Here is a 26,527-nt window from a genome sequence, read left to right as displayed (position 1 = left end):
AAGTTGACTCCTTAGTTTAAAAGTCAGGGTGTTTGCGTTTGTGTGTGTATGTTCTGCGTCTGTCTTATTTTCATGGTGGTTGTTATAATAATCACACGGGGTTTTTCCTAATGTAAAAAAAATGAAATTCTTGAATTGGTAATAAAAGAGACTTAGGTTACACTCTATCCAAAATATTTGTCTGAAGGGATAATTAAAATTAATTAATGCTTCTAGGAACGGAGTAATTGTCCCCTAAAGGTATAGGGCGTTAGACTGGGGAAAAAAATTAAGGGCTTCCAAGAAAGAAAACAAAATAAATTTCTTTAAAAGACAGACTACTTTGAAATTTGATCTGTGTTATTATAACTTACCTCTCAAGCTTATTGATTGCTTATTGTGTTAACAAAAGAACTGTGCGGTTTCTTCAGGAAGCACTGCCAGCTGCTGAACGCCAGCACAGAGCTCGCAGCCTTAGAGGTCAGGCTCTCACGCACGAAGACGGATCACTTCTCATGCCTAAAATATAGGACAGAGGATTTTGGTCATGTCTGTTTCCCCCCCCCCCCCCCCCCCCCAAGATATTATATTATAATATGCTTAATAGGAACGTCACAGCCTTTAATTATTTGCAGAAGCCAGAGTGGCAACCAGCGTAATGATGGTGATACTTTGCTTATCTATAGTCCTTCTATCTGAGGAATGTAAAATACTTTACAAACATTAGTTGAGCAAGTATTATCTTTACATCACTACTACTAAGTGGCCCTACTGGAATAATCGAGTTGCTATTAACTGAAGTTTCTCTCCCCATCATTAACATTTCACATGCTAAAAAAGTTGCCTTGTTTATTGTGTGCTTCGAGTTCCTTATTTTCCCTGTTTCTTTCTCTTTGTGTCTTTTTTTCTTCAGGGTTAGGTTTTGGAGGAGGGATCTTTCATTTTTAAAGAATGCTAATTCTGTAAAACTGAAAAAAAAAACATTGAAACATGAGTTCATAGGTGAAAGTTTATAAACAGTTTAAGAATTTGTAAGATTTACGTTTCCAAAGTCAGACGCTCTACGGCCCTGTCTCAGTTCCTGTTGCAGAGTGGCTGGAGAATATAGTGTGTTTTAAGTTTTTGTAGAACTGCTAGAGTGTCTTTTAAAGAGAGGGAGACATATTTTAAAAAAAATATTTGGCAGTAGTGATGAGCTTGTGTATATAGTTCTAAAGCTTCTTGGCAAGATTTGTGTAACTCGTCTATCCAGGAAAACATAGAAGTTGCAGACAGCTTTTCTCTGACCTGACAGGGTACAGTAAAATACGGTGCTCACAGCTCAGGAGGTGCTACCTTTCTAAATGCTGCCAAAATACATTGTTGTGCCGTGATACGGTGCTTTTTTATTAAACTCTCTACACAAGTGGAATGGGATTTACACGTTTCCTGTCTCATTATCCAGAAGTACCTCTGTTCTCTTTGTTAGGGAAAACCGTGTTTTGATTCTCTTGTGGGATACTGCACTTCAGGATACGAGACTTCACGGACGCACTTGCACCAGGGGTGGGATACAGCAAAATCAAGAGCAAATATTTTCTCTTTGACTTTGCTGATTTTTGTTGATGGGCGTTTTGTAAACTTTGGTGCTGATAGGTCGAGAGGTCACCCGAAGGGCAGGGGATATCTCCCAGATATGATGAGATACGCTTTTCTCGTTTTCAAACTGAAAGCCAAGGCATGTTCTTCTGTAGCGTATTTCTACTCCTTTTCTCTGACGGACTTGTGACATGACAATACCACGCCTGAAAAGACAGAGGGGCACATGACATCTTCTAGATTGTCACTTCAGTTATTTGTCACCATTAACAGTCCTAGAAGAACTTTCCAAATCTGTCGCACGGTTTCTGCAGTATTTCTTCTTGGGCTCTGAGTTGAATTAAGGATGTGTGAAAAGAAATAACTTTGTGTTAAGTTCCCATCCTCTCATATAGTCACTGTGTTTGACAAATGATCCTTCTGTTATTGTGTAGCAGAAATTTGTGCAAGGGTAAGTTTATCCTTAGAACCTGTAGTATTTATTTAACTCCGTAAAATCAACTAGAAGCATAACAGAAGCTCTGAGGCATAAGGAAAAGAAATCAAATTTCATGTTTTCTAATCTCGCACACATTAAACTTCTTTTACAATGATTTTTAAGCTGCACTGTATGAGGTCAGCGATGTTCCTTGTCTCTTCTGGGGAAACTCTGCATCTGTTCCTGAGTGCAATAACATCTACACTTTTTTCCCCCCCCCCCCCCCTCACTATTGTAAAAGAACAACATTTAGGCTCTTGGGAACTGTTAATGGTTTTGATTCACTAAAGCACTCTTGGTATGAACAGATAACATTTATCATTTGCTTAATAACTGTCACTTTATGTTCTAACATTGAATAATCGAAGGTAAGATAGAGAAAATGCCTTTGTTTATTTAACAATGACATTTGACTATTTGCAGTCTTTCAAGAAAAGAAGTTGTATAGCTATATATGTGAAAAGTCTATTGGCAATGCAGGTATTTAGGAATAACTTGTTTCTTCTTGGAAAAGGCATATATTTGATAAAAACTTAATTGTTGTTTTCCCATACCAGTTCAAAGAAACGTAAGTGTTGCAGTTAGCATGATGCGTTTGTACTTTCATCCATGTATCTAAAAATTCAGGAGAGAATCCTTGCAAAAATTCCATCCTTGGAAAGACCTTCCAGATACCCACGTACTCTCTGTACTGTGTGGTACTACACTCAGTTCTGGGGCTCTTGAAAAATGATGCATCTTTCATACTTTGTAAATCCGTTTCTTCTTTGCTTTGAAGCAGATTTTGTTTTTATGTGTAGTGAAGCGGTAACTAGACCAGAGTTAACTAAATGGAGTGCAAGAATTGGGGAAACAATAAGTACAGCAGTCACACCTACTGTAGCAGAAATGGGAGGAGAGCCATGAATATCTAATTGACTGTAGTGATGACTCTGCCCTGTGCAGACATTGTTTTTGAGTGTTTGGATAATGGTTCATTTTTAACCCTTTTTCTCACAAAGGAGTCCTGCATGTTGCAAGAAGTTGCTCTTCCTAATTGCTTAATGGGAAAGATTTATTTTGTCCTTGAAATCTATTTAGGAATATATTTATAGAGACAAGGACAGTGGAACTGACTGTTGGGACCTTCTGGCTCATCCTAGCATTTCTACTGTATGAAAAGCTTTAGATATCAATCTCTTTTCTTCCTTCCCCAACTGGTAGTCCCTCTGACTTATTTTGCTATTTTCTTATTTTTATTTTTTTTATTTTGGGGAGGGGCTACTCCTTTGGTGATAGAATTCTACTGTTAAGGTACTTCATCAATTTAAGTTTAAATATATCGTTAGGCCAGTAAACAGAAAAACCCGTGTTTTTAGAGAAAGGAAGAGGTTTTTCTGGAGCTATCCTGCAATGATTTTTAATTTGTTAAAGAATTCTGGAAGTCGCTGTGGCCAAGGTGAAGCCTTACAGGTTCAGGCAAATACTGTAGACAAGCAGGCAGGTTGGACCCAGAATCACAAAGGCCTTTTATGATGGGAAGATGATGCCATGGACTGGCTAAATTCTTCATGTAGTTCTTCATAACAAAGAACACTGTCTTTTTTGAGTAATGCTCTTAAAATGTGGCTCTGTGTTTGCAGGGAAGAAGTTTACTTCTTGATTTGTGGGAGTTAAAATTTAATTAGGCCCCAGGTCTCTCTGAGAACCTCTAGTAATTGCATTCTCCTTTAACACTTGCAGGTTTATGAATAATAAAAGTGAAAGATTAAACATGCTGCCTAAACTCTTTTCTTTTCACTTTTTATTCTATATTTTCCTAGATTTCTGTTAGTTTCACAATGATTAAATTTATAGCGTCAATATTTAGACGCTATAAATATATAAATGCTATCTCATGGAGCTTTGTTGTTGCTTTCAAGTAGTTAGGCTTGCAACACCAGCTTGTCTCGTATTTGATAGTGAATCTGCTGAACATGAGAAAAAAGGCTGAATGACTTCTTAGTCAATATTCTACCAATAGATGGGAGAGGGGGAAGTTCAAACCCTCATGTGTACTGAGTCATTTTATCAATCATCACATCCATGATCTTCACTGAATTTCATAAATACTGTGAACGCACATACGCACGCTTCACTTAGTCATTCACAGATGGGCATGTTGTTATAGTGAAACCTGGACTCCTTGAAGCCAAATATGGTTTTGTCAGGGATTTCTTGTCAAACTGGAAAGGAAATATGTGATAGTATCCATTTGTTCATTGCTTATGTCCCATCCAATTTGAGCAGGCTGCATGTTTTGAAACATTTATTCTGGTTTCTGCTTGCTGTCTGCCTGCTGTCTGTTTTCTACTATTAATTAATTTCTGTCCTATTATTTATTCCAGTGGTTCTTTGCAGATGTATTTGACAGAGGGTTGCAGGTTTTAAAATAAGTAGTTTTCTGCACGTTTCTACAAATTGATGTCCAGAGAGAAGAGAAAGCCTCTCTAATGGAAGGGAAATCTGGAGAGACTCAGCCATTATAAATTTTGTTTGGCGTCATGTGCCTGGTCAGCATAGCATGAGCAACTTTTACCTAGCTATCAAACAAAAAAGATAAAGGTTGGAGCCATGGAAGAACTGCGTTTAGGGTAAGGGGCATTCTGGAGGTGCAGGGAGGGCTGGGAAGGTATTGCAAGTACCACACATCACCTTGCCCTCTGTTTCCCTCTCTTTTTTTCCCCCCCCCCCCCCCCCCCCCTATTTAGTGTCTTGTCTGCTCTGCAGAGTTAGTGAAGTCCCCTAATGAAAAAGCTGCTCAAAATGTTGAGTTGTTGTTTTTCGTGTGATGAAAATTCTTGCATTCAAATTATGTCTGGTCCATAAAACATTGCTCAATGAGATTTGTATTCCAAACAAATATTCTTGAAAAATGTATTTCTATGCTGACATGCACATAATACATTAGTGGAGAAAGAATAGTACAATGGTGCTTGATAAACAAAATTTCCTCTTAGTTTTAAGCAAAAAATTGCAAAGTGTACTTTACTGGAGAAACTGCCTTTCAAAAGGTTACGAATGTCACTCTCTTACCCTTTTATTACAGTCAGGCAAAGTAAGTAAGCAACTATGTCCTGCTGGTTTTTATACGCTACCATTTTTGTAATGTTTTTGTTAGGTTGTTTATGTAAATGCTGTCAATAGGCAAATGGATTTGTTCATGCAAAACTATACTTAAACACCATGCATTGCATGCTAGTGTGAACTAATTAAAATGGTATTGTGCAACAGATCAATAGATCAGGAAGTTGGCCTTCTAATTAGAAAAAGTATTTATAAAAAACAAACAAAAACGTATTCTAGTTGAGACGTAGGGGCAAAATTAAGAAAAAAGTCTTTATCTGAGGAAGAGGAATCTAAACACTGGTTCTCTGCTGAAAGCTGTGTTAAAAGTCAGCCCTTTCTTTTTTGAAGTGTGCCATATTGAGAGATTTGAGGCTTTTCAATTGTCGTTCGTTAAGGATCTGTGCGTTCATCCGCCTCCTCACAGTGCCTGCCCATGTTATGCATACTTCATTTTGCAGATAACAAGTAATAGCCTGGCTTCCGCCAGTGGAGGTCTGACTGGAGTATTCAGATCTGTCTAATATTTGTTGTCAGGTTAGATCTTTCATCCTCCTCAATATGTAAGTCACACCTTTTTTTTTTTTTTTTTTTTTTTTTTGTGGTTCTTGCTATCGCCACAGATAGATACCTGGCCAAACTGAATAGGTGTTGTCTTGAGACTCTTCGAGTAAGCCTTTTGTGCCAATTATTGTTTAGCTTTCGTTCTTCCATTTTAATAATTGAAAAGCTCGTATTTTCAATAACATGGGTAAGTGTTGGGTGTTGTTTTACCCTGGAGCATAAACATAATTATTAATAATGATAGAGTGTAGAGGTGGAATAGCTTCTCTTTTTGCTGTAGATTTTCACCACTTCAGAGGGAGGAAGGCAGATCTATTTCATCCTTGCTTTTGTTCTGTAGAGGAAAGATGAGCAGGGTTTGGACCCTGGACATCTCATCCAACCAAAGTTACTCTCTTTATCTCTCTTGAAAATAAAATACATGAATACTACTAACACTTGGAAAATGTCTTTATTTTAGTGAAAAGCATTATCTTTCCATAGGACCTTGAAGAGCTTGTCTGTACCATTTAATGCTAGTAATACTGAAACATACGAAATATTTATGGAGTGGGATTATATATTAACCATAACTCTTCTGGAGACTGTCTTACAAAATGTTTCACCACCATATTCACACCTTCCGCTTATTCAGTTTGAACAGAGATGTGTACTTCACAAGTACTTAGCTGAATAACTTTTTATATGCAGTGGCATTATACCATGTGTGTATGGAGGGAGGAGTTACTTTCCTTGATGACCTTCCCATCAGAAGTGACTAGAAGGATGGCGTTAGACTATTTGTGTAAGTCATCGGGATGCTTTAAAAGAGGTTCTCCATCAATCCTTCAGTCATGTTGCTTCCAGACGCTCCGTCCGTAGCGTTACCACCGCGAGCAGAACGTATTAGTCATTTGAAGACAAGGCTTGTTTATGCTTGTACCCTAGGGTGACTGTTGAATGTTTTTGTTCTGCCATTGCTGAGTTGTTTGCTAGCGCCTGTTTACAACTCAGACCTTAAGGGATGAATGTCCTATCATGCTGACTTTTGTGTGTGGCTGGTGCCGAGTTTGAGTTTGATGTGATTGTTACTTTGATCTTTCGAACTTTGATTCATATCACTTGTTAGGCTCGGGAACAAAACTGCTGCCCTCTTATAAAACAGGAAATTGTATTACTTGGGTGTGAGATTTGGGGCTTCTGCCCCTTCGTTGCAGGTACGCTAACTCACACATTGATAAAATTCCTGAAAATTCCAAATAGATTTCAAATAAAAAGAATATCTGAAGGGTGCATTTACCTTGGTGTTTCAGTTGGGCCCCAGCATGTGCTTTGAAGCAAATCCCCTGACTTTCCTCAACCGCTTTAGTATTTGGCGTCATCGAGTGTCTCGGAGCACATGAAGCAGAGGGCATTTGCGTAAAGCTAGGCTGGAGGATGTGCTCTGGGAGCCCCCAGGGCGTCCACCTGAAAACTGGTATTTGGGCTATAGAACCAGGCAAGAACGAGTTGTCCCCCCCCCCCCCCCCCCAATCCCCCAGCCAAAAAAAAAAAGGAAAGAAAAAGATCACCTACCATCCCACTCTCCCACTCTAAAAAACACTGACGTGTCTAGAATTGTACTACGGGTTCTCAGCCGCAGCTGTTTTGCTCTGCAAATATGTTCTTATTCGGCCTTAGTATTTCCTAATGAAGATGTAGCCAAAGTGTTAAATGTAAATGCAGCTTAATGTACCCTCTGGTGGCAAGCTCCCCAAGCTTCCTGGCCGAATTCACCTTGCTGCCTTTTGGTAACCCTGCATGTAACTTGCCATTTGCAAGCTTGTCTCTGCCTTTGAATATTATGAAAAGTAGGCAAAGCTGTTTTTAAAAGTCTACTTTCTTAGTGTGGGTGGAGTAACATTAAGACTTTATGTTGAAAGTTATATTGCATTTGACACTGTTGGCATAAGATGTTAAGATTTTTTTAAATAGGGGTAAAGATTGTGCTCTACAAACGTTTCCAGAAAGGAGGCTGATTTTGAAAGTGGCATCACTGCCCGGGGTCAGTCGCTGATCAGTGTTTGGAACTTGGGTATGTTCAGGCAGTATTATGTGCTGGCAGCTCGGGGGGAATGGTCCTTCCTCTCGCTTTACTATTTGGCATGTTAGAATGATTGTTTGCTTCTGATAGTATCAGACTATGTTAGATACGAAACACATAGGGTAAGAAAAAAAAAATCAACAAACTTAATGAGAATAGATTAACTCTGTATTACTTTTATTTCTCTGCAGGCTTGTTAAACTGGAGCTTTGCAGCTTTTTTCTGAATTGCTAGAAATTTACTTTTTTCCCTGTAAGTGACAGCTGGAAAGGAAAATCTGGAGGTTTAACTATAATATCAAATATCATAGAATTTATATTACTCATTCTTTCTACTTATCGTATGCATTTTCCTTGAAAATTTTATTTTTATATACTGGATGTGTGTGCATTTGAATATCTATGTTTACTGTTACTTTAACGGGCTACGGGTGGGCTGCTTTTTGCTTTTACAATCATGTCTCCGTGCTCTGGTATTATTTAGTTAATACTGCTCAAACTGCCCGAGAACTTAGGACGCTTTGGGTAAACTGCTGTTCAGAATTATCTCTTAACATTGCAGTTACTACGTTATGGATCCATGGAACGTTGCAATGGAGTTGAAGTCGTTTACGCGTTAACTACTGTAGACGGCAGCTCGCAGCGTTGGCACGGTGGCTTGTTTGTTACATGTGACGATCGCTTTATAAACGTCAATAAAATCAAGACAAAAACCTCCCGTACAACTGGAAGTAACAACTTGGTATTTTCCTCATTAGTTTTGGCAGCAAAGTAGTCTTACAAAGCAGTAGGCAATAAAACACCAGCCAACAGAGTCCCACACTGTGGGTATAATTGCATATTTTTGCTTGCTAATCAGTCGAATTTTTCTGTGTACACTATTATACTTTAATGGTTTTATTGCAACACCAAATTTACTACAATGTTCTCTTGAAGAAAATGGCACGTAATAATTTTGTGTTTACTGCAAGAAGATATTAAACTAAATAATACATAATGATGCTGCACAGATTAACCAGCTCTTTAGTTCTTCTGTGCCTTATCTCTCCTTTAATAGTGTTTTAGGACAAACATAAAGTTATTTGGGAGGGAATTACCAGAATTACTGAACTGGTAAATATAGCCATTTGAGTGGGATGTCTTGTTTCTTACTCAAAAACTGTTAGATTGTAATTTTAAGCTGAGCTTAGTTCTTTAATTTGCCTTCCCACAACTCACGGAGCAAAAGGAGGTTGCAGCCAGCTCAGAAGTAGTGCGCTCATTAATTACAGGCTTACCTTTCTCGTAGGTTGGAAAGGCTTGTGTGGGACTTGATTAAACAGGCTGTTGGAGTACAGCACCGTGGAGGGCTGGGGAGGGAACAGCTCAGAGAAGTTCTCTGGGCAACTTTTGGATTTTGAATCTTCGATTGAAGGTCACTTGTTATTACAAGGCTTTGTTTCCTACCCACTTCTTTTTGTTGTTGGTATTTTTTCTCCAAAGTGATTACACTGCAAAAAACAAGACAGTGGGCAATGTGGAAGGCATTTTTTTAAAATCTAACATCCTTTCTATTACTGTGTTTTTTTTTCTGATCTTAAATAAAAAAGTAAAAAAAAAAAAAAAAACATCAAAAGTTATTCTTCCTTTTCTTTTTATCATGGTTATGCAGTCACTTAAATTTGCATTAGAAGATTCTAGATTAGTATAATACTTTCCCATTTACTTTAAAAATAAAACTTTACTGTCAGAGACATTCTGTCTAACAGTAAAAGTGGAAGGTAGGGTATGATGATGATAGCTTATCCCCTTTACTCCATGTGTAACTAATTGTGTGTGAAAGCTGTGATGATGCCTCTAATATTTTTCTGGATTTGACAGATTCTGTAATGAACTCTGACATGTTAGTGATTTCTCTAAGAGTAATAATTTTCTTTATTTTTGTATTTGATTTGAGATATGAATCTGTATCAGGATATAATACTATTTTTATAGGAGAAATTGCACTTAATAAATGTGATCTTTTTGCATGCAGCCTGAAAACATTTGATATTTCAACATTGGTGCAAGTTGATTGTGTCCTAGGTCTTTAAAATTCCCATTGGGAAAGCATTTTTCTTGGATTTGATGCATATCTTAGATCTGATGCGCATATGGTTTGTCATAGATCCCAAACAAGAGGACAGAATATTTAAGACTTTTAACTAGTAATTAGTTCTTATGCTTGTCTGAAAAACCTCGTTTGAAAGAACCTCGTTCATACATCATTTACCAGTTAATCTAATGTTTACCTTTTTCTTCCCTTGTATTTATTCCATTTGAACACATTGTGATGTGTTCAATTGGATTTACCTATTGCAAGACAATTTTTATATAATTAATACTGTTAATTAATCTGGCTTCAAACAGCACTCCAAACTGAGAGGGTGTTTCTGTGATTGCAGGCTGAGAAGTATCTCAACCAGGGTTTCTCTCTTCAGCAGTTCGTGATAAAAGCAAATTAACACAACTGAAAATGGTCCAGGAAATAAGTAAACCAGTCGTTACTCTTTAAATAATTCCTGGTATTCCTGTAGTCTGTTAAGCCTTACTGCATGCAAGAGAATATCTCCTTGTTGGTGCTTAGTCTTATTTCTTAATATATTAAAGTCCCTTATGTGTCATGGTGGCTAACTTTCAAACCAGCTATTTTACTTTTACACACACACACACACACACACACACACGTATATGTGCGTATATGAATGTATATATGTGTGTGTATGTAAAAACACCTGATCAGAGGGCCACTTGGTCATAATCCATGCAACAAAAGCATCTTAAGTTTAAATTACGATACTTCTTATGCAGAAGAAAATGACACACTGAAAATCCTTCAATCTATGTCAAACAGAGTGCCATAACTATTTGTCAGTGTTTGTCACTATTAATGCTGTTTCAACACTTGCTCTATGCTTTGGTTTTCTCGTTGAATTCACAGTCAAACTCAAGGCCTTTCTTGATATTCAAAGCTCTCCGGGAAGTGCATCCTATCTATATACAAACTAGTCTCGCCTTTAGTGACCGTACCTGCTGAAATAGCTAACCAGTTGACCAGTGAAACTAAGAGATTTTTTTTTCCTAGCTACGTGGATGCGCAAAACGTGTAAAAGTACTGCTTTCAGAGCTGACCATACCTTATTTCTGTAACTTACCTTTCCCCTATTAATTTCTTCATCTTCTCTGTCTCATGGATAATGCATCACTTAAACCTGCACAAAGATTCAGTGATGCTGAAAAGTCAAGCTGTACCCCTGTTGGTAAGAGAGGAAGGGAAGAGATTACTCTTCAAACCAAACAAGCTTAGAAAGTCATAAGTCTTGAAAGCTTTTTTTGGGCAGACCTTCCCATCTTTCCTTTTTTAAGGGAAGTGGAGCTCTTCAGTAACATGGAGTCCTCCTTGAATCACATAGCTCTTCAGTCTGGCTTGGGCTCTGCTAGAGCAAAAGAAACTTTAATGTGTTTTTTTGTTCTAGCAGTGATGTACAATCTGCTGGTGGTTGATGCACCCCTATAGCTACGGAGAGACATTGCATTCTCCCATGATGGTGTCTAGTATAATTATATTTAGTTGGAAGTTGTATTTTCATACAGAAGCTTTCAGGTTTCCAATCTGCAAAGAGTTATGTGAGAATGCCTTTGCTTTTGTAAAGAGAAGCTATTAGATCTCATCCCCATGCATTTCAATGGGCAAAAAAATGGTTGATGTTTGGCATTATTTTATTTTCAGTATAACTCTAAAACTATCCAGAAGTGACATTCCAACAGCCTGTTGGACTGTGAGTATGCCCCAACAGTTATAAGGCTCTCTTTTACACAGTCACTGTACAATTATTTCTCAGTAGCCTGTTCTTTCTGAATCCTTGACCTGTGCCTGACAACTGTTAGCTGATCATAGTGAATAAATTTGTATAATCACTGTGTGATTACTGCTTAATAACTGTACTCTGAATATGCAAATATCTATTCTGGCTAATATAATTCATCTGCCATGACTGGCCCATGTACTCCTTTTCCAAACGTTTGCAAGTAATGGAGAATGTCATTGCAGTCTCCTCTCTCTTAATGTGGCGCCCTAAAATGCCAGATCCTACAGAAAAGGAAAAGATATGTTATTGAAAAAACAGTTATCAAACAACAGAGAGGAAGTGTCTGTCTATGTTTATTATAAGTGGAGAAAAAAGCAAGCACTTTGCTTTCTCACTTTGCTATATTTTCTCTGCTTTCCTTCACTTTTCTTGATTAGCAGCATACTTTTACTCAGAATAACATGGCAGTATTTATTTCTATATTAATGGGGCTGTCCACATTAAGCAAAGGCCAAGATATAAGATACAGATCCAAGTGCTTATATGAGTCCGAGTTGTTCACACAGTACTCACAAAAAACAAGTCCTAGTAAGTGTCTGTTAAAATGGCAAAAGAAATTCATTATTAATGAACGCAGTGATACATTGAAGGAAAAAAATATCCTAACTTCACATATAAAATAATTGGCTTGCAGCTGATCATCATCATGTAGCAACAAGATCTTGGGCATATAATGGACAGTTCCATGGAAAAAATATGCGCAGTACTCCTTAGCAGCCAGAAAAGGAAATTTAACATTAAGAATTGCTAGAAAAGAAACAGAGCCCAAAAGAGGGGAAATCAGTATACCACTTGTGCACATTGATGGTATGCTTGCTTCACAAATGTTGTGTTCAGTTCTAGCGCTCCCATCTCAAAAAGGATACAGGAGAACTGGAGAATGGAGGCAAATAATCAATGATCTGGGGCAATTTCCCCTGGGGAAATGACCAAACAGGTTAGGATTCTTCAGTCAGGAAAAAGAGGTCTGAAGTGGGATGAGAAAGAAGTCTGAAATCTAGTGTGGCATGGAAAGGGTCAATTGTTCACATCTTCTGTTGTAAGAATTGAGGACCATCAGTGGAGCCATTAACAGGTTGAAAATGGGCATTCTTCACACCATAGTTCGCTAATGCCAGAAGATGTTGTGTATGTTTAAAAACCTGTGTGGACTCAACAAGAGCTTCTTAAAGTTCTTGGAGGAAAAATGTGCTGAGACTGATACAGAAAAACATCTTGCTCAGGAGGATCCTGAGGGGGTTGGAAGAATAGTCTGCAGAAGCACTGCTAACCTCTCTCTCGCTCTTTCTCTCGCTTTCTTGCTAGTGTTTTTTATTTTTTGTTTTTTAAGCATATGCCTTTGGCCAGTATCTAAGATAGGCTGTTGAGATAGATTGACCTTGGGTCTTGGCAGTTTGTTCATTCCTCTGTTTTTAATTTCATTTACATGCAGTATTGGAACATTAATGAATCCCTATTTTTCTCATGTCAATATCATTGCCCTTTCAGGCACGTTTCTTATGTTTTCAGACACTTGTTTTTTTTTTTTACTTTTACTCAGAATTTCACTTAATGCTTCAGAAGAGTGTAGGAGGAAAAAGAGACTGCATTGTTCTACATACTAGACAGAGATTCATATTAGTAACCTAATTTCATCAGTAACCTAAGGGGCATTGTGGCAAAAGAGAGTTACAGTGAGATTTTAAGAATAATAATGTGGATATTTATAGTGAGTTTCTCCTATGACTAAGGGAGGAAGCACAAAAGTGCTTATTTAAAAAAAAAAAAAAAATGGATGAAAGAAGCTGATCTCTTGGCCCATTTGCAGGTGGAAATTGACTTTCTGTGTGGAATTAGAAATAAGTTAGAGCCTAAGTTGCACAGGGCTTTGAAAGTGAAAAAAATGTTCCAATGTATATAGACATTTCTTTAGTAATTTTTTAATCATATGACAAAATAATATGCAAATCCCTAATGTAATCTCCCTAAACTTGTACAGTATTGTTAAGTTGAAGGCTGATTCAGAATCCTAAATGTTAGGGGGAAGCTTAACTAATAGAATTAAATGTGTCTCTCCAGACTTAGGTAGAGCACAGATTGTTACTTACCTGTTCCATCAATTTCCTGCCTTTTCAGAGGGACGTATCTGTAATTTCTATCACCTGTTCCTATTTTAATCAATTCTATGCGCTTTTTTTTAAATATAAGCGAGAGGCTATGATGCAGGGTTGCATGATATTGAACTTCAGAGTTGTTTTCTTCATAATTTTCAGTTTTACTGAAAAAAAAGTCTTGTGATAGTACTCTTGCTATGAATCTAGGACAAAAATCTAGGACAAAATGAATAGACATCCTAGGAATGGAACGTGGTTAGGACTTTTTGTCCTTCCAATCTGTGTGGTATCCAGCTGGAAATGGAGTGCTGGGACTGTATAGAAGGCTAAGGAAAGGAGGAAGAGGAAAGGATTTAGGAGTCACCAGAAGACCCCATTTCCTCATGATGATACCACATGAAAAAATATGCAGGTCCTGAAGATAAGACATGTCGATTCTAGAACCTGTGAGCAAGTTCAGATGAATGTGAAGGGATTTTGGTTTTGTAGTATAGCCTGAAAGTTCACCAGACTTCTGCTTATCACTACAGTTATGAATAAACAACAGGCAGTTTTTCTGCTTGCTACATTGTGGTATTTAGGGCTTAGCTGTCTCATTTCCATTGTAAATGAATATGCAATGTCAGGTGTCTCAACGCTAACACAATTAAAAGGAAGTGAATGGCTTCTTCACACATGCCTTAATGTCAGGGTTTTGGACTGGGAAAAGCTGGAGACACACTGTTGGAGCCTTTCCTAGTTCTTTTTTTTACTGCCAAAAGTGTGACATTCAGACAGGTTTATAAGACCCATGTTTCTCCAAGCCCTTATGCTGCTTGAGTGGGCTGACAAAAGCGTGAATTCTGTTGACATTATAAGTCGGTCTACACAAGCGAAGCGGAGCGCTCGGAGACTAGGAAACATGACGTCCTAAGTGTGAGATAGAATGAACGCTTTATTTATTGCGTGGCTGTTTATGGAAGGGATTTACCAGTAATTTTTGCCAACATGATGGAATGACCTTTACTTGGCTTTACGTGCATTTTTTTAAAATAAATTTCTGATATACCAAAGTATTTGACTAAATTAAAATATCAGGTGTCAAAATGTGTGGCTTTACTATTGTTTTATGTTTTTGTCAAAGTAAGAATGATTGCTTTTATGCACCTAGTGTAGAACCGTCTTAATATTTAAAAGGTTCGCAAGTAAATGAGCTTTACTTTCAGTCAGTTTTGACTTCCTTACTTCTACATGTCGTCTTGCTAGTTTGTATCATGGACACTGGTTATGTTGGATCTTTCAACTGCTGCTGTTACAGCTGAATGTGAACTACATCTAGATTAAGGATAGCCTTCTCATAATGCATGCAATTGCTTTTAACGATTAATTCCAGTCACTTTTCAACATTGCAGACAATAACTGACAGCTTTTAATGTTAAATATGGAAGATTTCATCTAAACTATGTTCTGAAATATGAGTTTGCCATGTGATTCAGTGTGTGACTTTACAATAAGGCTTGCATATTAATGCATATATTATTCTAAGCAGGTTTGTTCTTTGCCATTCATATTAGAATAATGGTACTATTCCTTTTTCTGATTACTTTTTATTATACTTACCATGCAGCATGGTTCAATGGTGGGAGCAAGCAGGACCTAGAGTTCGAAGTGTGGCTCTGATGAGGCCTTTTGTGCACGCTCAGTGTGTTGTTTCCTAAATAAAGATAAATGTCTTTAAAAACTTTAAGAGAATATGATCGCACACCTAATCAGTAGCTTGAGTTTCAAAGATCTTGACTTCTCAGTTTTGTCTGTCTTAGCTGAGGTATAGGCACTAAGCATTTCTGAAAGTAAGAATATTTAAGAAACTGTAGATTTAGATTACCTATGGTAAAATGTGAACCAAAATCAGTGAAATAGCCATCTCAAAATATACAGTACATTTGTGCTTTACTGTGTTTTTAAAATGGAGAATTCTAAGGCTAAGTTAGATCATGTTTTTAAACTCCTTGAGATCCTGGCTAAAGGATAGATGTATAGATGCTAAGTATTTAAAGTTAACTATGTTGGAGGCCTATAAACCAGTGCATTGATTAAAAATCTTCAGTTCATTAAACTTCTCAATGGCAGAGGCCATCTCTGACATATAAACTACCATTTCTAGCGGCAGTGGCTGACTGGCATCTGTGTTGTCATCTTTTTAAGATTGCCACCTTTGTTCATTAGATGAGCAGCTGTTGTCTCTTGCTGGGCAGGATTTATGTCCCCTTGACATCAGTCTCAGAGGTGCTGTTGCGACTTTCCCTGTACTTCATTCCTGTGAACTTCCTAGAGATACTTTACCAGCTCTGCAGAATGAGGTTGCTTTCTTTTTTGGTTTCTAGATGCATCCTTTGCAGTGATCGTTTCTGAAGGGTCCACAAGTGCTGAAGACGTGTTCAGCAGAGGTGTGCTGCAGTCTGGAAACCCAGCATCCTCTTGTGTGTCCCTAACAAAGTACCTGATAAAATGACACTTCTCTGTTTATGGTCAGTCCTGGCATTTACCATGTGGAAGACCAGTACTGCTTCGCAGATAAGTCGTGCACAGTTGACTTTCTTAAATAAGTGAGTCTTCTGAATTTCCTGGTGAAAACCAGAAATAAAAATCTGGAAAATCACCAGCAAACACAAATTAATATGGAGGAAAAGAGTACATAGATTCTTGAAACATAAGATGATAAATCTGCGTATGTTGTTTACACCATAATTTCGATTTATCCTGGCTCAAACTACAAGGTCACAAAAGAAGTTTGGGGCTTATTATTCCCAGGTGGTTTGTATTATTTTGCTGTGGTATTTGATTACCTTACCATTTTTTTATTACCATCTGCACTGCAAGGCTAGTTTTGCTGAGGTTATTTTTTTAAGCAGCATCCCATGACACCCTTAATTCTGTGTTTCCTGTGCTTTTGCTTCATTTGCAATTTTAAGAGATTTTCTATAAGAAATAGATTTATTCTGTATTGTATCAGTAAACTAGCTTGTTTTTACTATGTAACTTTAACCCCTTAATTCTGGAGAGGAAAGTTGCTTTTCAAAAAAATAAATGAGAAAAGATTTAACCTTTCAGCATCCTTTACGGTGCAATATAAAAAGACTTTGTCAAAGATTTCCATTTTTTAACTCATTTTTTTTTAGCACACCCTCAGTTTGTCTGGGAGTTCTAGTTTGAAACTTCTGATTTTTACCCAGGTATTTTAATTATGTTCAGGTGATTTCTTTGTGCATCCAAAATCGTTGATTGCAGTACCATTTGAAAGAGTTTTTCTTCATGAACTGCTTTTGCTGAATTGTTAGGAGAACAAAATGAATCCCGAAACTTACAGATGAATGCAATGAGATGGCTGATACTATTTTTAATGAAAAAATTCAGGAGTAGTACTTAAAAAAAAAAAAAAAAATACAAAGCTCTTTATTGCGTTTTACATCTTTAAAGCTTTATGCCCACCTCAATTATTTGAAGTATGCAGCTAAATCTCAAACTCCTTATGCCATACTTCAGCCCTCAAGATATAGATTATCTGTGTAGTCTTCAAAACCAAGAAACGTGTTCCACTGTGCTGTGCCAGCCAAGCCTTGGTGGCACAATGAGTATACGATTGCAGCTTGTATTGGGTCTACACATGTGTCGGCGCAGTGAATAACCGGGTCATATATAAAAAGATAAGGTGACCTGCTCAAGTCTTTGTAGTCTTCTGAGAACAAAAGTTTTCTGTGGTTTTTTCTGACCGTTTATTTAACCTCAGAGGTGGAGCTGTGGGGTTGTGAGGCAGGGTGGCAGGCTGCGTTTGGGAGGGGGAACCCGAAAAGAAGAGGAACCTTCGTTCTGGGGATGTTTGCTGCCTCCCGGGTGGCAGCAGGCCAGGGACCCCCACCTCTCCGTCAGGATGCATTTAGTGTTAAACGTGATCAGAAATCCATAGAAATGACTCGGCTTATAAGCATGAGAACCATATCAAGAAGCACAATCTCAAACGAGGCAGTTAGCGACCTTCTCTCTAGTACCTTCAAGTGTTGCCAATACTTAGAAATACCAACCAAATGCCCTTGTCAGCTCTGACTGGTAGTCTTATCTGTGGCAGTTTCCCACATCTGGCTCATAACTGCAAAGTGGCAGGTTCCTTGTGTATATAAATGACCCAAGGTATGTACGTGATTTCCAAGAGCCCGGACAGGAAGGCAGTATGGAGACACCTAGAGAAGAAGTCAGACTGGAACATAAGTGCCTGGATTCTTGCGGCCGATTGCATAAGGAAATTCCAGGAAAAGAACAGTAGGTTATAGCTTAACGCTTTCCAAATCTGTTTAAAAAATGCAGATGAGCACCTATATATCAAACTGATTCTACAGCTGAAATATCTGAAAGCAATATATCAAAAATTCTTGACTTTCTTACAAAAGTAATTTGGCAGCATGCCGTTATTATCATGTAAATCTCTTCCTCCTTACTGCACAGTAACAGTATATCTTTGGCCATCATTTTTTCCTCCTGAGGTTGTTGCCATTATCTGTAATTTCCACAAAGTTATCATGTTAACAATGCTTATCTCACTCTTAGCTTATATTACTAGTCAGTGCACGCTTTCAGAAAACAAAATTTCTCTCATAAATGTTTTATGCATCCCTTTTCCATGTTTTTTTGAATAAATACAGCTAAGGCATGTTTTAGCAGAGGCGGAACTATCATATTTAGATTTGCTAATCCACTCTATCTTTGCCAGTTTTTTTCTTGGTGTTATGCAGAGTGCTCATACTTGGCAAGAGGTTTCACTGCCTGGAGTTTTTGCTACGAGAATTATGGAATTTATATATTCCATGTATTATTCAAAATATAGTATATTTCTCACATAATTTATTGAATTCTCATCTTATTAAATGGAAAATGTGTAGTTACATCAGAGGTCGCCTGATCAAATATTTCATTAAGTATGGTAGAAAAAAGTTATTTAGAAAATTACGTGAATTTAGGGGGGAGATTATTCTTCTGCGTAATCAGCAAGTGGAATATATCAAAAGCTAATGTCCGAGTGTCCATCTCTGCCTGTCCAGAGTATTCAATCATTTCCTGTTATGCTGCCTATATAGGAGAAGCATCTGCTTTTACTTGCTTGTTTTGGTGGGTGCCTTCCATTTTTCTTGTCATATGCCAAAACTGGTTATGATAAAATTCATTTTCCTCGGTTAAGAATTTGATTTTTTTCAAATTACCTTTTCATCTGACTGGAGGTTGCTAAATGCTTTGGTCATAGAGATTGGATGCAGACCTGTGAGGGACGGAGGAGGGTGAACTTACTGCAGGAAGCCAGCGGGAGACCATCTGGATCTTGGTTTCCTATGCGTTACGAGTATGCCAAAATTAATGCAATTTGGGAGAAAGAGGTTGATTTATCCAGATTATATTCCCTCTAGATTATATTCTTATATTCCTCCCCCCACATACACTGAAGCATTGCCCTTGGTTGAGGGTTGTGCATAAAGTGCTAGTCCTCAATCTTGATGCTATTTTTATGTTAATGTCTCAGGAAATATGAATGTTGGTTAAAAACTGTGGTGCTTATAAACATATGCTTGAGGTTTCAATGCATATTGGGTTACTTATCCTGCTTGGTTTGGAAAAGCATTTTATAATTAACTTAAAATAATTAAACAGGATATTATGAGCACAGGACAGCTTTCAAACGTTCTTTTTTTCCCCTTGAGGTTACAGAATATTTTTTTCTTGCATTAACGTCTTGGAGTATGTTGGGCAGAGTTTTTGAGTACATTTAAAACAAAAGTTCAGCAAAGGCAGTGCAAGAAGACTTTGCTTCTTGCGTTAATAGTACAGAACTTGCTTAAGGCTGGTGGCTTTGACACATTCTTTTAAATGAGAAAGTTTTGGAAAATGTCACTGAGTGTAACAAGACATGATTCTGTAATTATCTTTCTGACTAATATAAAGTGTTTCAAAATGATGTTTTGAAAATTAATGGCACTAGGTGCAGGATGAGTATGGAGTATTATTACAGGGAAATCATTTATGCAATTTTATGATGCCACCTGAACTTTTAACAATTAACAACGGCATAGGATACCTCGGAGAAAAGTAATAACGTTTTCCACGCTCACTTGAAGAAGACTTCATCCAGATAAATAAGATACCTGCCCCTCGGCTTGGGGACACCTCGCTGCGGGGCAATAGTCAACGCCTCGCAGCACCAGCTCTCTCCTGAAGGCCAAAAGGCAATTCCTATGTGACGCGCAGCTTAAGGGTCCTCGCGGTGCGCGACGACGGCTGCTTTTCCAAAACATTGCAGCCGCCAAGCCGACTGGGCAGCGGAGGCGTTGCGCGGGCTGGCCGCCCAGCCTCGCGCGGCCCGTGCCTTCCCGTGCCGGCGCCCGGAGAGCCGCCCGGCCGGGCTGCGAGTAGGTGACACCCCTCTCTCGAAATCCTCTCTGCCCTTGCTTTTCCAACCTTTTCTGATGTAACTGCGTTAAAGAAGCTGTTGGAAACTGTCAGAACTTCCAGGCGGTTAAATCGGAAATAGAGTCGAATAACACAAATACGGAGTCTTGCTTTCTTGTCTACAAAAGTATGCCTTTAGCCTTTGTACTTCAGTAATTTTTTGAATAGATACCGTGATGTACATGGTTAGAGGAACTTCATCGTTGCCCTTATAGCCTTGTAGATACTGCGTTGATGCACACAATATTTGCCTATTTTTTTTGTTGTTTTCTTAAACTTCTTGCCATAATTACAGTAAGTGATTTCTTTGATTGTATGTTGAGATGGCAGAAATGCTGAGCCAGTGGGTGTTTTTGGTTTTGTTGTTGTTATTGTTTTGTTTTTTCTTTTTTCTTTTTTCTTTTTTTTTTTTTTTGCAGCTTGCTGCTATTCTTTTCCTGGCTCCCGAGGGCAATAAGAACTATGCACTTTACTAATTTTCTTGCTTACTTAGCTGCAATTGCAACCTTAGTAATTATTATTTAATTAACTCCAGAGTATTGCATGAATAATGCAAAATAAATGCGCAAGTTTTTTAAAAAGCTCAAAACGAGGTATTTTTGTAAATGTCAATTCCATAATGCCTTATTAAAAACATCTAGAAATAATGTTTAATAGGATAGTTATCTTAAGTAGTCTGCATAATGCTAGAAGAATCAGAGGTATGTAGTAAAGGAGAACTTGGCATTTAGTTAGGAATCCAGTTCTGTTTTCATAATTTATAATGAGAATTTCCTAGAGTCTTGGATAGGACCCCTTTCTAGTATTGGTATTTTAGTTCTGCTTCACCTTTTCTAGGTGTTTCTTTCCAATTAGCTGCTGTTGACTAACTTTTCACTTTGTTGTCGTCGTCCAACACACGGACTCTAATTGTAGCAGGAAAAACGTTTGTCTATACTTGACTGTCTGTGTATAAATCGGTAGGTCTACACTGCGCATACAAAAATGAGCAGTAAATGCTTTGTGGCCAGACATTTGTGTGAATGCAACATGAAGATTGATTTTTTAATAAATCAACTTTCTGGGTTTATTTTGTAGTGGATGGCTGTATACACAGAGCTGCCGGGCCCTGCTTAGTTGCTGAATGTCGCAACCTGAGTGGCTGTGAGACTGGACAAGCAAAAATTACTTGCGGATACGACTTACCTGCAAAATGTAAGTGGAATCTTTCTCATCATTTTCTGTGTGTGTGTGTTTTTTTTTTTTTAAACACATGGAGCTGGTATGCATGTTTTATTTCCCTGTAGTCTAATTCAGCAAGGTATTTGTTTTACAAAATTAGCAGCAAGACTGAATTAAGCATGTTCTGTAATGTAATGTCCTCTTCTCAAAGCAATTCAGGCTTTTCTGCACTATTTCACCTATGTTATCCAATGAAATGTCTTTCAAATATAAAGCATCTTTCATGTTTATTTTTTTGCAAGCTAAAACGTATCCTTTCATATACATCATAAAGGATTTGAAATGCTTTATGAAGTATGAACAAAATATACATTATCATATTTAAGTTCCATGGAGACAGTTTTCGGCAGTGTTGCATATTTCATGTTCTTCATGCAGATTGTTGATTGTGAATACTTTGAGAGCTAAGGAGATCAAAGTGATGTATTGTGTTTTCAGCTGCTATGTAGAGGCTGATTGGCAATTACTGTGAAGGCATCTGTCACACTTGAGCTTTCAGCGGCAAGCCGTTCCGTCCGAGCTGGAATGTTTTTGCACTCTGCAAGCGGAATTGCCAAAATTCCCATCCTTTTGAAAAAAGGAAGAAGGCTATTTGACCTTGTTGCACAGAGGTGGAGCTAGTCTTGGAAAAAAAAGTAACCTACTGACAGCATGCTGGCCAGACAGTCTATTATATAAACATAAAAAGTAGGAAACCTCCTCAAGTTTGGATCTTACAGAATGGTATATTAAGACGTGATGATACAAATATCATGAAAGCATTACAAAGAGCTTATCAGTGGAATTCAAGCTCTTTTTTCATATGCGGTCTGTACTAGGAATGTGGTTCAGTCAAATATGTTCAGGTCTTAGGTTGCTCCAGACTGTATCTGTGTAAAATCAAATACATAGCGCAGTAACAAGAATCGTTTTACGTTCCTGTGGCCTTTTAGTGCCTTAGGTAAAAAATAAAATTCTGATTCCTTCTTTGATGATGATGAGAACTACCAATTATTTCCTTGGCAGTGATAATTGCTATATATGGGGAAACTTCGTTATGCTTTATACTTAGATTTACCATATGTTGCTGATTAATTGTGAAAGGTTAATTTGACTTTGGGGAAAAGTTGAGCAAGGTCCGTGGAGGTAGTTATGTGGTGTTTGTATACGGTCAAAATCTTGACAAGATTCCTGTAAAACAGGTAGGATTGCTAAATAGATAACATACTGTAATTTACTGAGAATTATTCACTTGTCCTGAATTGTGGTGTTTAATTCTTCCCCTTTAAAAAAAAAAAAAATGGAGGTATAAAAAAAGGTGCTGATCCATGGATGCATAATTTCTCCCTTGAATTTTAAAGAGAGAGATGAATTATGAAGAGCCAAAGCAACGGCCGCTGAACCGTGTTTTAAAGGGAAAGGGTCATGTCTGAGGCATGGCCTCCCTTTAAATTTTATAGCGGTTTAATGAGTCTCCCTTCAGTTAGGTTTTGCAGAGCAGGATCCCGTTTACAACCTATAGTAGAGTGTTTTTGTTTTTTATTTTGTTCTCTATGCAGGAATAATAAGCAAAGCAATACAAAACCCCCTCATCACTTGCAGTTTGTAATAAAACCTGTATCCACATGTAGAGAAAAGACAGTATCTTTCTTAATGCATATTCTTAGAAATTGAAATTCAGTCAGAGATATATCTGTTTGTATTTGGTCTTACATCAACCTGAGGTGCGGACAGGATACATTAAGTGAGAAATAGGGAAAAAAGAAGGTAATGTGCAATTTGGAAGCCAAGGAATTAGATACTCCTATTTTCTTAGATTTTTTTAATTTATGTTTTTGTTTTGCATTATTTTAAGTGTTTTATGAAACACACTTGTGTTGACAAGCTGTTTTTTTCTTTTATTTTTCCCATTTGAAGCTCTTAGTTGTAGGCTCATAAATCATTATAAATCGTAGACCGTTCATTTGAGAGTGATCAAACAATCAAGACTCTGTTGTCATGTTTCAAAAGGATTTGGAGCCACTTGATATCTTTTTGTCACTCTGTGTCAGTTTGTCATAATAGTATGACAGATTTAACTGTAGAAACAATTTGGCATCCAATTTTTGCGATGAGGACAAGAATGTACCAGGAGGTCCGAACTTTACCATGCAACTGTGAGTTAGGATGCAACTTTGTGTCAGCAACTTGTTTTGAGGTTATAAGTATACAATAACTGCCGGCTTCTGTACTACCAGTTTGTTTTTTCACTTAACTATTTGTATGTATTGGACCAGCTGCACTGAACCATTAGGAGCTGGGGTAGCGTAATGATTGTTTTGTTGTCTCGACTCTTCTTGTGATTGTAGTTGGGTGAGTAATATTAAATGAGAAATGTGTTTTCTAGCGTACTTTTTTTTTATTATTTAAAAGAATGAATGTTTCAATCATCCATCCCTGAGATTTCAGTCTCTGGTCTTGATGCTGAAAAGCTTTACTTGGAAACAGTTTGCTGAGATCAGCAAAGCTGCTTCAGGACATGGCAGTCAGCATATGTGCTATATGATGCAGAACTTGGGCTTGGACTGAAAACTCCACGTTAAAGAAGATTAATATTCATAAGTCATGCAGCATATGACTTTTTTTAATAGACAACTTGATGGGAGCTGGAATAAGTTTGATATTTGAAGGAAAGTATGCTTTGTTAGGAAACTGGTCATTGGTAAACAAAATCCTTTGGCAATCTGCTTTATTATCTATTCCAAATTTATTGTATACTTTGCTGTGTTTACTTATCTTAAATAAGAATGCCTGATACGTAAATTCTTCATAAATGAAAACCTGAAAAATAATGTCTGACTGAAAAAAAAAAAAGCCAAGAATTACGGTCAAGGCTAGCCTTCTGTGTTTTGTTCTTGGGCTGGGAGTTGTACCACAGTCAGAGGTCAGTGTGTGAAAAACGCAGGTAACAGGAAATGACATGCATCAGTGAGAGAATATATAAAATAGTTGATTTTTTTTTTTCTCGTCTTCCTAGCCTAACAGACTAAGGTAAACGTGCCTGTGGCCTAGAGATGTTGCTTTATAAATTTTTTTGAGATATATTTTTGAAAGCCACAGAAGAGTCTATATGAAAATAGAGGTGAAATCAAATGGAGTTTTCTAATTACCAGATTATGTAACATTCAGTACGCTTTTACAGAAGTCAGTGTAGTCACCATCTGTCTTTTGTGCTGCAAAAGCCTACACAAAGCCCCCCCCCCCCCCCGAATGCCAGCTGAGTTATTTGCTGAATACATAATTTGATTAGTATCATTTTTTGTTGTTTTTTAGCAAACACCTATACAGGCACTTGAGTTTTCATACTGCTTTGGAGAGTTGAAGAGAGGGTGCTTTTTGCATTGAGATATTTTTCTTCAGTGCTCATCCAGACCGATCGTCAACTATTTAGCTTCTGTACTTCACGTTGTCATTCCCTTTTAAAGAAAAGTTCATTCTAAATACTGTACGACTGGTCTTCAGACAGTGAGCAGTGCTCTGATACCGTCATGCTTTAAATAACAGATGAACAGGACCTGTTTAAAGCTGTTCAAATGCTTGTTTGCTTTCTCATTTGATTAATAGTCTCCGTTGGCTCTACTGGCAGAAAATGGTCTGAATGTGAATTGTGTTTATAACTGGAACTGAGGGTCCATAACAGCCTCATGGCTTGTAATCTGCTTGTAGAGGTCTACAATAAAAAAGAGGCTATCAGAACGCATTAGGAAAAAAAAAAAAAAACAACAGTCCAATTCTACAAGGTATTTAATGGACTTAAAAGCAATTGAAGATATGGCGACAACTTCCAAAGCAGGTAATTGGTACGCTCACCCTGGCAGAAAAGGGCCCCCAAAGTAACTTTTTCCTACTGTTAATATTTGTAGTAACTATTTCTTTTCTTTCTTTGAAAAATGTTTGATAATAAACCCCCCAAACCGAGGAAAATAAAATCTTATGGCCTCTAATATGAGACAGAGCCAACTATTGGTAAATAAAATCTGAAAGTAGAAGTACCTGGCTGGAAATGTTAGGCAGTTTTTAATACATAGCTTTATTAGCAACATAAAACAATAATATTTAGAATAAATTTTTCTCTTTGCTTGATATTTTTAGTACTTTAAGCAATGTCCTTTAGGAAATGCCATATATAGCGTAATCTTTTGGTCCAAAGCTACTGTGTAGATCAATCTGGAGTAATAACGCGACTGTGCTCTCAAAGACAATTCCTGCTGTGAAATAAGCAGTTAGTAGGAGTGCTAGTATTAAACACAGTAGGAGAAATCGGGCTTTAGATTTGTTTAATCAGATTAAAAAGCAAAGATTAAAAAGTGTGCTACTACCATCATATAGACTTGATTTTTCAGTGTTTAAAAAATGATCATTTGGAGGGCATGATTTTAAAGTAAGGCTGTAAAGGTAGTCATTTAAATGTCTGCATGTTTGTTTTGAGATCGCTTACAGAATTGTAATTAGAAGGTTAATTGTGGAGAAACACAACTTTAAAACTGTACTCCAGTACTGCATGCCTGATCAATTGGAAGATGGGTTTTTTTGAGCATAACATTTAAACATATTATACAAATTCCCAGGATTCCACAAAGAACTTTGTTTAAGGTTAATTTATTATACTTGCTTTTCAAACCTTGATTTCATAGTATGTAAAATTTGATTCAAATAAGTCTAAATTTCTGATGCGCAACAGTCAGAAAGATACTTTCTTCAGCATGCTTCTGAGTGAACAGAGGAACCGTCATCTTTGCCTGACTGTTATTTTGTTACCTACTTCTATTTTGGGAAAGTGGTTTAAGTCTGTGAATCAAAAAGTAATCCTGTGAATTGAACAGGAGGGCATTCAAGGTGAGTCATATAGCACCAAGAGAGAGGATTGCTTAGAGAAGGCTAACTTGGCTGCTAGCTCCCTGTCGGTCAAGGACCTTCATCTTTCCCCGCCATCCCTTTTTTCATATTCAAGGGAAAACAGGTAGGCCACCAGATGAGTAACTAGACTGAAGTTTGATGAAATTTCAGATGAGAAAGACTGCTGCTAAACATAGGGTGATACAGTTATTAATATTATTGAATGCTCATAAAAGTTATGATTTGACTTCCAGGAAGGGTGC

General features: G+C 37.5%; 1 protein-coding gene across 13 annotated transcripts in view; it reads left to right on the top strand.

Moving 5' to 3' along the window:
• Window positions 1–26,527, top strand: part of MACROD2 (mono-ADP ribosylhydrolase 2) — a 1,003,459-nt gene that overhangs the window by 365,216 nt on the left and 611,716 nt on the right. For all 13 annotated transcript variants that reach the window (XM_068940428.1, XM_068940419.1, XM_068940427.1 and 10 more), the window contains one exon: window positions 21,267–21,383. In XM_068940428.1, coding sequence (XP_068796529.1) covers window positions 21,267–21,383 — 117 coding nt within the window. The remainder of the gene's footprint in view (window positions 1–21,266; window positions 21,384–26,527) is intronic.

This window comes from Struthio camelus, chromosome 3 (assembly GCF_040807025.1).
Source record: "Struthio camelus isolate bStrCam1 chromosome 3, bStrCam1.hap1, whole genome shotgun sequence".
Taxonomy (NCBI): Eukaryota; Metazoa; Chordata; class Aves; order Struthioniformes; family Struthionidae; genus Struthio; species Struthio camelus.
This window is presented reverse-complemented; position numbering and strand designations above follow the sequence as displayed.